Source organism: Fukomys damarensis, unplaced genomic scaffold, assembly GCF_012274545.1.
Source record: "Fukomys damarensis isolate Sample0158 unplaced genomic scaffold, DMR_v1.0_HiC HiC_scaffold_39, whole genome shotgun sequence".
Classification (NCBI taxonomy): Eukaryota; Metazoa; Chordata; class Mammalia; order Rodentia; family Bathyergidae; genus Fukomys; species Fukomys damarensis.
In genome coordinates this window covers 6,346,747-6,361,964 of record NW_022900951.1, presented here as the reverse complement: position 1 = coordinate 6,361,964, position 15,218 = coordinate 6,346,747, and the positions used below count along the sequence as shown (strand labels likewise).

The window sequence follows — 15,218 nt, the reverse complement described above, 5'->3', positions numbered from 1 at the left end:
CCTACTACAGGAACCCCGATGCCTGTAGCAGGAGCAGGCCAGGCCTGAAGAAACTCTCCGTGGGCCATCAGGCATCAACGGCAGAGACTGGTGAGTGACAATTCATGAGCTAAGGAATTTTTTTCCTATCTTACTGAATGCTTGGGGAAAAAGAAACCAAAAGCATAATATTTCTATTTAACCTGTGAAAATGGTGTGAAACACAAATTTTTAAAAAAATAATTTTATTTCCTTTGTAAACATAAATAAAATTCAAAATTATTTTAAACATAAAAGCTACAACTATAATACTTCTAGAATAAATCTGAGGAGGGAAGCTCCACAACATTGGTATTAGTAATAATTTCTGGATTGACACCAAAAGTGCAAGGAACAAAAGCAAAATAAACATCTGAGAAAAATATTTAAATGTTTCTTGAAGTGTAAAGGAAACAATCAACTACATGAAAATGTATCCAATAGAATAAGAGAAAAAATATATACATACACATATATATTATATAAAGAATAACCCCATACATTTGATATTCAAGGTATATGTGAAACTCACAAACACCATCAACAAAAAATAAATTACCTGATGAAAACATGAGCAAAAAATTTGTGGAATATTATAGTTTATTCACACCAGAGAAACTATTCGGTATTTACACATGTATGACTTATTTATTTCACTTAGGAGTATATCCACAATAAATATCCTATAAATGAATCTAATTTCTCATTCTTTATGGCTGAGTAGTATTCCATTTTATAGAAAAACCACATCATCTTTATCCAATGTCCAACTGATGGGAAAATGGGCTGTTTCCAAGTTTTAGCTATTACAAACTGTGCTGCCATAAACATGGGTGTGCATGTATCACTCTGGTGTGATTCTTTTAATTCTTTTGGAAAGATACCCAGAAGAGGGATGGCTGGGTCAAATGGAACCTCTAGTCCCAGCTCTCTGAGGTGCCTCCACATTGATTTCCATAGTGGTTGCACCAGACTGCACTCCCACCAACAATGGAGAAGGGTTCCTTTCTCCCCACAACCCTGCCAACATTTGTTATTGTGTGATTTCTTGAGAGCAGCCATTCTTTGTGGGATGAGTTGGAATCTCAGTGTTGTTTTCATCTGCATCTCTCAAATGACCAGTGACGTGGAACATTTTTTCATATATTTACTTGCTGCTTTTACTTCTTTGTCTGAGAAATATCTGTTCATTTCAGATGTCCGTTTTTGAATCTGGTCTTTTTACTTGGGGGAACTGATTGTTTTGAGTTCTTTATAGATTCTAGATAATAGTCTTTTTTCTGAGGATTAAAAATTGTTTCCCACACTGTAGGTTGTCTCTTAGTTCTGTTGATGGTTTCTTTTGCAGTGCAGAAGCTTTTTAATAAGACGAGATCCCACTTGTTGATTCTTTCTGCTAGTTCCCGGGCTACTGAGGATTTGTTCATAAAGTCTTTTCCTATGCCAATGTCCTCAAGAGTTCTGCCTAACTTATCTTAAAACAAGTTTAATGTTTCTAGTTTAATATTTAGATCTTTCATCCACTTGGATTTTAATTTAGTGCATAGTGGAAGATAAGGGTCTACTTTTAATCTTTGGCAGGTTGAGATCCAGTTTTTCCAACACCATTTATTAAAGAGGCCATCCTTCCTCCATTGGGGATGGTCAGCTCCTTTATCAAATTTGCAGTGGCTGAGTACATCTGAAGTTGTTTTTGTGTCTTCCAATCTATTCCACTGATCATCAAGTCTGTTTCTTTGCCAGTACCATGCTGTTTTTATCACAGTGGCTTTATAGTGTAGTTTCAAACTGGGAATTGTTATACTCGCTGACATGTGTCTATTGCCTAGAATGGCTTTTGCTATTCTAGGTCTCTTATGATTCCAAATGAATTTTTGGATTCTTTTTTCTAGTTCTGTGAAATATAGTGTTGGAATTTCAATTGGCATTGCCTTGAATCTATATAGCAGTTTTGGTAGTATGGCCATTTTCACTATGTTGATTCTTCCTACCCAGGAGCAGGAGATATCTTTTCATTTTCTTATATCCTCTTCGATCTCATTTTTTCAGAGTGCTGTAGTTTTCAGTGTAGAGGTCTTTTGCTTCTTTTCTTAGATTGATTCCTAGATGCTTCATTTTTTTGGATGCTATTGTGAAAGGAATTGTTTCCTTAATTTCTCACTCAGTGAGTCTGTTATTTGTGTATAAGAAGGCTACTGATTTTTGGGAGTTGACCTTGTACCCAGCTACTCAACTAAAAGTGTCAATTAAGTCTAGAAGTCTTTTGGTAGAGTTTTGTTGGTCTCAATGTAGAGTATCATATTGTCAGCAAATAATGACAGTTTAACTTCTTCCTTTCCTATCTTTATTGCTTTAATTTCTTTCTCTTGCGTAATTGCAATGGCTAATGTTTCCAATACTATACTGAAGAGGAGTGGTGATTGTGGACATCCTTGTCTTGTTTCTTATTTTAACGTGAAGGTTTTCAGTTCTTGGCCATTTAATATGATGTTGGCGGTTGGTTTTTCATAGCCTTTATTAAGTTGAGATATAGACCATCTATTCCAATTTTTTGCAGGATTTTCGTCATGAATGGGTGTTGAATTTTGTCAAATGCTTTTTCTGCATCTATCAAGAGGATCATATGGTTTTTGTCCTTGACACTGTTAATATAGTGCATTACATTTATTGACTTATGTATGTTGAACCATCCTTGCATCCCTGGAACAAATCCGACTTGGTCAGGATGAATGACTTTCTGTATTGTTTGCTAGTATCTTATTAAGGATTTTTGCATCTATATTCATTATGGGGATTGGCCTGTAGTTCTCTTTTTTAGTTGCGTCTTTCCCTGGTTTGGGAATCAAAGTGATACTTGCTTCCAGGAATGAATTTGGAAGTATTGCTTCTCTTTCAATTTCATTGAAAAGTTTGAAGAGTAATGGCAGTAGTTCTTCTCTAAATGTCTTGTAAAATTCAGCAGTGAATCCATCAGGACCTGGACTTTTCTTTTTTGGTAAATTTTTAATCACATTTTCAATTTCACTGATTGTAATTGGGGTGTTTAAAATGTTTTTATCTTTTGTTCAATTTTGATAATTCATAAGTATCTAGAAACCTATCCATTTCTTCTGTGTTTTCCATTTTGCTAGAGTATAGGTTCTCAAAGTAGGTACTGACTACCCTCTGGATTTCTGTTGGATCTGTTGTGACTTCAACTTTTTCATTCCTAATTGCATGGATGTGAGCCTTTTCTTTCCTTTTTTTGATAAGATTTGCTAAGGATTTATCAATTTTATTTATTCTTTCAAAAAACCAACTCTTCAATTCATTTATTTTTTGTATCATTTTCTTAGTTTCCATTGCCTTGATTTCTGCTCTAATCTTTACAATTTCCTCTCTTCTATGAGCTTTGGGTTTTTCTTGCTCTTGTTTTTCTAGGAGTCTAAGATTCACCATTAGGTTGTTTATTTGAGCACGTTCTGTTTTCCTAGTGTGGCCATTCAATGCTATGAATTTTCCACGTAGAACTTCTTTCATTGTGTCCCATAGATTCCTGTATGTTGTATTGGCATTTTCACTTATTTGTAAAAACTGTCTGATTTCTTCTTTAATTTCCTCTGTGATCCATTGATTGTTCAGGAGAATATTATTCAATTTCCATGTGTTTGTGAAGTTCCTAGGATTTCTTATGCTATTGATCTCCAGCTTGATTGCACTATGATCTGATAATATACAGGGAATAACTTCGATTCTTTTGCATTTATTCAAAATGTTCTGTGAGCTAATAGGTGATCTATCTTGGAGAATGACCCACGTCCAGTCAAAAAGAATGTATATTCTGATTTTGTGGGATGGAACACTCTATAGACATCTATTGAGTCCACGTGTTCAAAAGCTTGGTTCAGTTCTAGTATTTCATTATTGATTTTTTGCCTAGATGATCTATTTGTGAAAGTGGGGTATTTAGATCCCCCACTACAATTGTATTAGTGCTTATTTGGTTTTTCATGTTTCTTAATATTTCTTTTATATAGTTGGGGGCATTTATATTTGGTGCATATATGTTTATGATTGTCACCTCTTCCTCTTGAATTGTTCCCTTTACAAGAATGTAGTGGCCTTCTTTATCTTTTTTAATCAGTTTTGGTTTGAAATTTACATTGTCTTCAAATATGATTGCTACCCCTGCTTTTTTTCTGGGTTCCTGTTGCATGGAGAATTGTTTTCCATCTTTTCACTTTCAGTCCATAGGCTTCTGTTTTGCACTAGGTGTGTTTCTTATATACAACATATTGTTGGATTTTGCTTCTTAATCCATTCTGCCAGTCTATTTCTCTTGATTGGTGAGTTGAGGCCATTGACATTGATGGTTATGACTGATGTGTACTGACATTATTGTCATGTTATTGACCTTTTGTTGACTTTTTACTTTTTCTCCCGTCTCCTTTCAGTTTCTTGCCTTGCCTATTTGATTTGGTCTATTGGGCCTCATGGTATTGTGACCTTCATTGTCCTTTTCTAGGATATTGTTTAGAATTCCTTGTAGTGCTGGTTTGGTATTCATGAAGTTTCTTAGATGTTCTTTGTCACAGAAGTATCTTATTTCCCCATCCATTTTGAAAGAGAGTTTTGCAGGATACATCAGTCTAAGTTGGAGGTTTTTTTCTTTTAGTACTTGAAATACCTCACTCTAGGCTCTCCTTGACCTAAAGGTTTGTGTTGAAAAATCTTCTGTGATTCTGATGGGCTTTCCTTTGCATGGGATTTGTTTCTTTTCTCTTACTGCTTGTAGTATTTCGTTCTTCTGTTGGATTTCTGGGATCTTGATTATTATATGTCTAGGTGTAGATTTTTTTTTTATTGTGGCTAGTTGGGGTCCTATATGCCTCACTTATTTGTATGTCAAATTCTTCCCCTCTGTTTGGGAAGTTTTCTGTCATTAATTCTGTGAACAGCTTTTTTAAGTCATCTGCATTTTCTCCTGCTACTTCATGGATTCCTATCAATCTTATGTTATTTTTCTTTGCATCATCTAGGAGTTTTTGAATCAATTTCTCATGATCTCCTACTGTTTTTAAGAGACCTCTCTTTTCACGGTCACTGCAATCTTACCTTCTATATCTGAAACTCTACTTTCGCATTCTTTTATTTTGTTGTGAGTACTTTCAAGAGAATTTTTAATCTCCTGGATATGTGTTTGAATCTGTTTTATGGATTTCATTTCTTTCCTATGTTGGGCATTAATTGTTTCCATTTCTTTCTTATGCTGGGCATTCATGATTTCTATCATGGTCCTGAGCTCATCTATTTTTTTGTCAGTTTCTGCTCTAGAGTCTCGAATCATGACTTTCATTTTGCTCACCATCTCTATGGTTATCTGGGAATTTATTTCTGTTTTGAATTTTTGTAGAGCCTGGTTGATCTGTTTTGTTACTTCCCGTGCTTTGAGTGCAGGGTGTCCTGGTGGTTCACTATCAGCCTTTTCATCCTCATTTGCCCTACTGTTTGCCACTGGTGAACTTGAAGTCTGTCTTTGTGTCTTGCTCAAGTGTTTTCTCATTTTTATTTTTGTTATTGGGTTGCCCTTGGTTTAATTTTTGGGTTATTACTTAAATCTTCTTGATGTAGTTGCACTTAAATTTTTGGGTCTCTAATGACTCACAGACACTCTCATTTTCATATCAGAGAAAACAACTCATTAAGCTCATTAACCCCGATGCCTGTAGCAGGAGCAGGCCAGTCCTGAAGAAACTCTCCTGTGGGCCAGCAGTCATTAATGGCAGAGACTGGTGAGTGACAATTCATGCACTAAGGATTTTTTTTTTCTTATCTTATTGAATGTGGAGGAGAAGAAACCAAAGGCATAATATTTCTATTTAACCTGTGAAAATGGTGTGAAACACAAATTTTAATTCACATACAAAGGTTTACTGGAACACAGCTGTGCCCATCTGCCCACCCATTGTCTATACCGCTTCTGTACTACAACAGCAGGTCTGAGAAACGGAGACAGAGCCCAGCTGGCCTGCAAAACTGAAATACTTGCCCACTAGCGCTTTACAGAACCAGTCTGCAGAATCCCTGCTTTAGCAGATACCGTGGGCAGTAATCAAACAAGAAGAATCTTACTGCTACAGGCTAGGGCAGTAACTCAGTGGGAGAGCACCAGCCTGGCATGCACAAGGCTCTGAGTTTGCTCAGATAGATCTTAATGTTGAACTATTATTTATCCACGATGTTACATGCTTTCCTTCAAGTTTCCCAAAGCTAGAAGATTCATGCTTAGACAGACCGGGGAGGATAGGCCGTTGTGGCTACACTAGGTTTGGGGAGAAGAAGGATGAGGAAGAAATCTTCACCCAGGCCAAGGACACCGGAGGATGAACTGGTGAGGTCTTCTTGGGCAGGTGGAGGACTGTGGTTCAACACCACTGTGTCCTGTAAGGACAGACCCAGTGTCTTCAGCATTGGAGCCAGGTCTCCCCCAGTGCTGATTCTGCCATGAGACCTGGGTCCAAACAGATGCAAATAACCCTGAGTGCCATCCCCACACAGAGGTGTGTATGGGTGTGCTCCTCCCTGGAGAGGCTGCTGAACTCTGAGTGGGCTAAACAGAGAGCCGACAACATGCAAGTCACTTCAGTCATGAAACGAAATGCCTATTTTTCACTGAGGTTTTACAAACCAGTGAAGAATCTGTAGTTTTTTTTAAAAACTTCTCTGTTAAGTAGAGTACCACGCCCTCTTGTCACCCAGAACAATAATACTGCATTTGAGCAGTATTTCTTTCACTTTAGTTTGCAGTTTTGCAGCAGCCTAGCATTTATTAAGAGACAGAAATGGATTTTAAGATGAGTATAGTAGCTTCAAATACACATGCATATTCACACGTACAAACACATGCATGTACACACACATCGCACACATACACACTCAAATTTCTGCTTCAATACACACACACACACACATAGACACACACACACTCATATGGAATGTGTATGTGTGTGTGTGTGTGTGTGTATATATATATATAAAAATATATATACATATATCCACACACGTTTATAATCACACACACACACAACACACTAAAATGCACACATACGCACACTTATACATGCACGGGATACACACTCACACACACACATACACACACACACCAAAACCACACTCTCTGCTATTTGCCGTGATCCTTCTAATAAGAGATATGTGGGGGGCCAGGGATTTAGCTCAGTGGCAGTGCACCTGCCTGACAAATGCAAGTTTCTGAGTTTGATTCCTGGTACCAAAAAAAAAAAATATGTGGGGACACTTGTCATTAATACAGCGATAGAGCTGGAAGAAGCTACAGGCACCATAAGCTCTCCTAAGAACTTCCATGAAATACATCTCCTGCCTTCCAATCTGCCATAAAACCTTTGAAAGAAGGGTGGTAGCCGGCTCGGGCACACGTGGGTGCCCCTGAGAGCCTCCTGCCCAGATCAGAAGCCCAGCTGCCTGGCATCCCACTCGACAGACCCAAAGGGAATCCACTGAAACGACTCCGCAGACTCTCCTCCAACCACACACGGGGAGAGCCACCGCTCATCCTTCATCTTGTCACTCCGTCTGTCGTTTCCCACTGTCACACACTTGCCCGGCCAGTGAAAAATCCCACGTTCTAACCCTAATCACGCCCTGAGGGTCTGTTCTCATCAGAAGCATCAAAATCACACCAAGTTCAGGGGGCAGGAGCGTGAGCACCTACCTGGCGTGGTGTCTGCCGTGCCAGGAAGAGCAGCCGCCGGTAGCAGGGAGCTGAGTGGCCGCAGGCTCAGCATGGCCATCAGAGAACTTGGTGGGGTGCCACGAGTGAGGTCTCCAGCTCACATCACTCCTCCTGGAAAAGAACGAGGAAGACTTAGGCAGGGGCTTCGCACACCACACGCCTGTGGAACCAGACAGTCGGTCCCGCCTGCTCCAGTGGGACCCACAGTGTGCCTCTTGGCTGCTGGCCACTGTGTTTGGGGGCACATATTCTGTTAGGTGCCTATTAATGACCACTTTGCCCTCGGGCTGAGTGGGAATCACAGGCTGCAGAACGCACAGCAGCATTTATTCCTTAGAATTTATGCCTGCATAAATATACAGGATTATTGTGTATCGATTTAAATTTTAATAAATAAAATGAGCTCTAAAGAATCCCCCCCCATGGCATGAACAAAAGGAGACTTTCCCATGTTTTGGACAAAAGTGCAACTTCACACAGGAACCAGAGCATCCTCGGGAAGAAAGGATCAGACTGGAGAAAGTCAGTGAGGCCCTAAGTCGGCGGTGACACACAGAGCCCCTGTGGCATATCCCTGCTACTCAGTCACCTAAGCAAACCCCACTGGTTTGCCGCTACGACCAGCAGGGGTGCTGACAGCACGCGCTGAGAGGCTGACCATGGGTTCCCATCCTTGGAAGCATGGCGATTGCCCCAACAGGCCGGGGATCCTTTTGAGCAGGGCTCTCCAACACGCTAGGAGCCTTCCTGAGCTCCTGCCACAGTCCCCTCGGTCCGGGCGTAGCCCCTTACTGCTCCGGCGGCACCTACCCAGGTGGTAAGCTTGAAATCCCTACAGATGCTCTCCCACTCACGGAGCCCATCCAAGCCGCATTCTGCTCTAAAGCTTCCGAGGGAAAGCCAGCTTTCCTTCCCACTTCCGCCCCCGCGGGCAGCAGAGAGCTCACCGTGGGCAGCTTATGGAGCAACCAAAAATGGAGAGAAAACCCGACTGAGCACCTTTAGCTGCCTTACAAAGACCAGACGTTTTCCCTAGCAGGACAAAAACAAAGGCTCTAACGACTCTACGGAGACAGTTTCACCACACCACAAAAGAAAGGAATTACAAAATCGAGACTGTACCTCATCGAATTTCTCAAAATCCTCCTGAGGAAGCCTCTGGCCACCTGAATTTCATTTTCAGCTGGGGTTTTTTTGGTTTTTTGTTTTTTGGTGGGTTTTTTTTTTTTTGGTGCCATAATGTCCACTGCTTCTTTCATCTTTCTTTATAGCTAGTTAATGAGAAACAACCTAGACTGACTGAAATGAGGCAAACGGAAAGAAAAAGAAGGCTGAGAAAAGAGCATGCCTGGGGCGTGCGGCGAGGCTGTCTACACCCCAAGGCCCCGACGTCGGATGTTTTCGCTGGGACTAGTAGGGTAGTAGGGCTCGGTGGGCAGAATGAAAGTTCTTCCAGAGAAACTCTCATTAGCCGACACATAACAAAATACTGCCCATGCATTTTGCTCTCCCAAAGGATGTGTGATAGGTTAAGAATGGCTGTGAAGTCTCCGGTACCTCTCCTCTTCCGATGAAGGTAGCTTCGCATTCCTCCCCCTGACCCCGGGCTGGCCCAAGTGGCCGGCCTAAACAACAAAACGGGAGGAAGGAACAGTGTGGCACATTTGAGCATACTCACGGGAAGCCAGGAAGCTTCTTCCTGGGCCCTATGAAGGGAGGGAGGGAGGGAGAGAGAGAGGCTGTGAAGTCTCCGGTACCTCTCCTCTTCCGATGAAGGTAGCTTCGCATTCCTCCCCCTGACCCCGGGCTGGCCCAAGTGGCCGGCCTAAACAACAAAACGGGAGGAAGGAACAGTGTGGCACATTTGAGCATACTCACGGGAAGCCAGGAAGCTTCTTCCTGGGCCCTATGAAGGGAGGGAGGGAGGGAGAGAGAGAGAGGAGATGACCAAGGTCTTCACCACAGGGCATCTCTGGATGTTCCATCCCCCACCACCGCCACCACTCCTCGACACACAACGGCCTCCGCTGTGGAAGGCCGGCGCGTCCCTGCTGTGCCCGGCCTTGATTCCTAGTTTGGCCCCTGGACAGACAAGTGTCGATCCTAAGTGTGGCCACTCCCAAGTCCCAGTGAAGGAGGCAAGTTACTTAAGCTCCCAGACCTCTGCTGTAGCCCTGTACCGTTATTCAAATCAATTAAAATGAAATAACGTCAGCCTGGCCATTTCACAAGCACTCGGGAACCACTTGAGGCTGGCAGCTGCTACTCCAAGCTATACAGATGTGGCCTCCATTGCTGCTGCTGGGTATCACTAGACAACACACCACTGGGGCTTCCAAGCACAGCGCAGAAACTGTTGGCAACATCTCCCTCCCTGCCCTGCCTGCAGGGACCGATAACCACCGGTGCGGCATAATCTGCAGCAAAACTTTCATCTCAAAACAACCAGCCTGGACTCACCTCAAGGACATACCTTTGTGCTCTTACAATTTCAAACCTGGAAATTCCACTTCCGGGGGTGGGGGTGGGGGTGGTGTTCTGATACAGCACAGATTACCAGAGGAGAGCACACCATACAGAAATCCATTTCTGAAGCTTTTTGGGAAGCACCCTTTGCCCCAAATACACACAGCTTCAAGATGCAGAATCAGTTCAAGGAAAATCAACTTTCCCCATGGGCCAAATCCTCAAAATCAAGTGTGAACAGAAGCGGAATCGTAGGCTTAGTTACGATCAGAGGGGAGAGAAGCTCGGAGGTAACGTCAACCCGCAAAGTTAGGGGAAAAAATACTCACCCTTAAGAAAATGAGGGTTTATTTCTTTGTGCTGTAAATGATCCAGAAAATAAATACAGAAACCATCTAGCAGTCAACAGAGCTAAACAATTCCATTCCCGGACCAAAATGTCACTCTGAACATGATAGGTAATACTTCAATGATACATATTTCAATGATAAATAATATTTTAAATGTATTCTTTTACTCCAGAATGTTTTCTATAGTGGTACTATTCAGTTTACATCTAATACTGACTTTAACAGCCAGTCACTTGGTCAAAATGTAGGGTTCCATGGATGGATGACTGCATAAACAAAGTGTGGCCCACACATTCCCTGGAATATTATTCAGTCAGAAAAAAGAAAGAAATTCTGAGATACGCTACAACCCAGATATCCATTATGCTAAGAGATACGACAGCTACAAAAGGCTGTTTTGTGGGATCCCACTTGAGACGAGGCACCAAATTCCCAGAGTCAGAAAGTACTATGATAGCTTCTATAGGCTGAAAAAGGCAGAATGGGACGTGCTATTTAAATGGACTTCTCAGAACTTCAGTTTTACCAGACAAAAAGAGTTCTGGAGAATTGACAATACGAATCTACTTAGCACTACTAAACTGCACACTTTTGATGGTCATAATGATACATTTCACTTTATAGGCACTTTATCCCCTCCTCCAACCCAAAGGACTCTTGGGGATCTCCAGTAGTCACGGCCATCTCTGGGCTGTGTCGTGCCACCAGGACACAAAGACACACACGGACATTGAACTGCACGCCAGCAAAGGAGGAGGCCAAGACCCAGAAGTCATCAGTCAGAGCTCGGGTGCAGGCCAAGCGTCACCCCAGCCACCACCGCCATGACCATTTCCAGGCAGGGACCTGAGCAGAGACACGTCACAGGCACTGACGGTGGAAAAGGGCTCCCAGGAACCCCAGCGCCTGCACACAGACAGATGGCACTCCTCTGGGGCTTATCCTTGGGGACTCTCTGATGGGCCAAGCCATGCTCGGCGAGGCCACGAGGAAGCCCACAGCACCCGGAGCTCCTTTGCAAGAAGACCACACACAGATGGAGGTGTCTAGTTCAGGAAGGCACAATGACGGTCCTCATTAAGGCTATCTCTTTAAGTGAACAAATGAAGATCCTCAGGAAAAGGGGTCATATTCTCCCACAGCTGCCGGGGACGGTGACATCCACCTAAAATGTAGGCGCTTTCTGTCATGTCCTCTGAATTTCCTGATACATCATGGCCATCCTTGGAAATAAAAGAAGGGCCAGGCTGGTTTCTGTTCCTAAGCACTCGTGACACCCAAAAATCGGCAGCGCCTGCAAACTAGTGGTTCCTTCACAACCCCAAGGACTTGGGAACAGGGCGCTCTGGTGCCACCTAGTGCCCACCAACACTCATTGCCCCTTTGGCTCGCTTTAACTCACACAGCGCTCATAATGGATTTGAAATCCTCTTCCCAAAGCAGCTGTGCCATCAGCTCCCCACATCATGCACCCTGGAGCCCCAAAAATATGGGCGCTGTGAACAACAGGTCGTAGGAGTGCTGCACTATGCACCACCAGAAAGCAAACACACCAACAAACTGCTGCTAGCTCTGAGCTTGTGCCACACACTGAATGGCAAAGATTTCACTGAGCTAATTCTAACAACTCAGCAGAAGGTGAGAGAGGGGGCCAGCGGGCATGGCAGTGGGTGCTCGTGATCCCAGCACTCTGGGAGGCTGAAAAGGAGGACTCTAAATTTCAACACGGCCTGGGCTTCTTAGTGACTTGACAAGACCCGGTCTCAGAATAAAAAATAAGATGCGGGGGACCCTCTCGGAGAACATCCTGGCTGGGCTCTATCCCTACTATGGCCAAACTATGGCCAAACAGAGCAAAAAAACAAAACACAGAGGATATTTTTATGGCTTTCCTGAAATTTTTCCCACAAAATTGCACATCAAAATATATTTAAACTTACTTCAATTTTGAAAAATGACATTATAGGCTAGGTATTCTGTGGGTTTTGTTTTTGAAAGGAAAGGGTTCAGATCACAAATACAAAAATGCTAATATGCCCTAAAGATTTAGAATATGCCTGGATATCAAGTATTATTTTATTGTAAGAACTATTTCAATGAAATATTTACAAGAAGAAAATTCCTTCCCTTTCCTCAAAAAAAAAATCCCATCAGTGTTAGCTTATTTTCACAACACTTGAGAAGAAAGCAAAGATGTACCACCTCTCAAAATAAGCTTGCATTTCCTGCCCCCGGTTAGCAAGATGCTAAGTGTAGCTGGCACCAGGTGGGCTGGCCGGGAGGGACAGAGCCCAGGCCCAGAATCGTGGCCCTGACCGATAGGCAGTAGGACGGTTTGGGGAGAGGATGCCTAGGCCCAAACTGAGGATCAGGAATCTTGGAGGCGGGAAGAGTCTTGAGAGGCCTGGTGTAAGGAGGGAAAGCACCAAAAGTCTCCAGCGGGCTCAGAGAAGTCCTGATCACAGAGAAGAGGGCAAGCAGGATGCTCTGGGAACAAATAGGGTGGGGAGGGAAGCTAGCCGGCCCCTGGAGACCCCACAGGGTCCTCTAATTCTTTAATCACATAAAAGGCATCTTCCTCCAAGTTCAAGCGAGCCCTGCCTCTGACCTTGTGCTGCCTTCCTTTTCCTGCCAAGTCCCCGCCTTGACAACATCTGCCTTACTTAACTCCTGCCAGATGATCGCCCAGAACCTCCTCAGAAGCAGGTCATCTTCCCAGCTCCTCTGCCTGGCCGGCACTATCATCTCGGGGCACAGAGATAAGGCAAATTCCCGGGTCCAGCCCAGACATGGCCCAGAGTCAGGGGTCTGGGGTTCCCATGGGGCCAGCTGTGTCTGCACGGGCCCAGCAACTTCTTCTGCTCCCTATAGCTCTCTCCTATACTGACAGCTCTGGTGGCCTGAGATGGCCAGTGGTGGTTCGTCCGTGCGTCTCACACAGGCTCAGCTTAGAAAGGTATCTCCACTGGCCTGTCCTCATGAAATGCTTCCCTGGGCCTGTGACCTCCCCACTTCCCTCTTGAGCTCCCCACTGGGTAAAGCTCTTCCAGTATCTGCCTTCTTTGCCCACTGAGCGTGAGCTTCCCAGAGCCAGCCCCCACTGGCATGATCTTAGCCTTTGGTGGGAATACTTCTACGTATGTTAAACCAGCGCAGAAAACACAGGTCAGAACACTCCACAAACGCTAACTCTGTGCTTGTGCATATGTGCACACATATGTATTCACTACGAGCAAAAAGCAGACCTCTTCCGCCCACAGTGGCGCAACAGGACAGTTGCTGGGGCAGCTCGTTCTTTTCCTAGGCCGTGGCACAGACAAACGCCATGCACAGATGTGACATCATGCCTGATAAAATCAGCCATCCTGTGTGATCCTTCCTGCCTTTATGCACGAGCAGAGTGGAGGAGAAGCAGAAACTCCCAGTGACCACCGCAGTTAAAGCTGAGAGTACACATCAAAGAGGCAGCTCTTTCACACAGATGAAAGCCCCAGACTCCTCCACCCCCGTGTTCCCTCTCCCTCCCCGAGGCCAGCCACGCCTCCGGTCCCAGCCTCCCTGTCTTCCAGGACGTTGGCAGGGACAACAGCTGAAGAGGGGGTCACACATGCATGCACAGGACGGGAACTGGATGGAGCCGGCCCGAATGACTGGTTTCTTCCACTGACTCTTACCATGCTCATTCTATAACCAGTTTAAGCTGGAAAGAAAAGAAAAGAGAAAGGCTCATTCTCCCACTATGCAAAACACCTATGCTCGACACACATCTTCCCCAAGCTTCAAGGACATCAGCCATCATTTCACGCAGCTCCATGGGCCTGTTTGGGCTTCTGTCTTTGCTGGTACTGGGGGTAGAACCAGGACTTCCCACACAGTGGGCTACATCTCCAGTCAGAGCTACACACTCAGCTCTTTTTCTGTCTGTCCGCTGAGCAGTACTGGGGATGGAAGCCAGGGCCTTCACACTGAACAACATCCTCAGACTTTGATTTTTAAGATAAGATCTCACCAACTCATGTAGTTTAATCTCAAACTTGTGATCCTTCTGCCTTAGTCTACCAGAGTGCTGGGGTTACAGGCAGGTGCCACCACACACGGCTAATTCTTTAAATTTAGGGTGTCACCAAGTCACCCAGGCTGGGCTTCAAGTTGGGATCCTCTTGCCTGCCTCAGCCCCTCAAGCAGCGGAAATTACTGGGCTGTGCTACCACATCCAGCCAACTCATTGGCAAGGCTGCCAGCGCAAATTGCTGGCTACATTTCAACTGAATGCGTTTGTTGGCAAAGTAGATATTCAAAGACAAAATGTGTAGCTCTGGACATGATGGGTGATGTTCTTGAAGGTGGGGGAATATGTGTTGCTGAGCATAAATGTGCAACCACTAATATAACTAATTATAAATAGCCCAAAGGATTAGCAACATAGCCAACGAGTCTTGTGTATAAAAATACAGGAGAAGTTTTTGCTGATATATTGAGTCAACCTGTCAGTACTGTATAGAGGAGGCAAGTGGTAGGCCAGAAAAAGTCAACCAGAGGGCCGAGGATTTGGCTCAGTGCTGCCGCCGCCTGCCTGGCAAGTGCAAGGTCCTGAGTTCAATCCCTGGTGCCAAAAAAAAAAAAAAAAAAAAAAA

General features: G+C 44.0%; 1 protein-coding gene across 1 annotated transcript in view; it reads right to left on the bottom strand.

Annotated features, from left to right (window-relative positions):
* The window catches only part of Shroom2 (shroom family member 2), a 162,145-nt gene that overhangs the window by 43,344 nt on the left and 103,583 nt on the right, over window positions 1–15,218 (bottom strand). Inside the window, exon 4 of the mRNA XM_010618758.3 lies at window positions 7,748–7,879. Within this exon, the coding sequence (XP_010617060.1) occupies window positions 7,748–7,879 (132 nt within the window). The remainder of the gene's footprint in view (window positions 1–7,747; window positions 7,880–15,218) is intronic.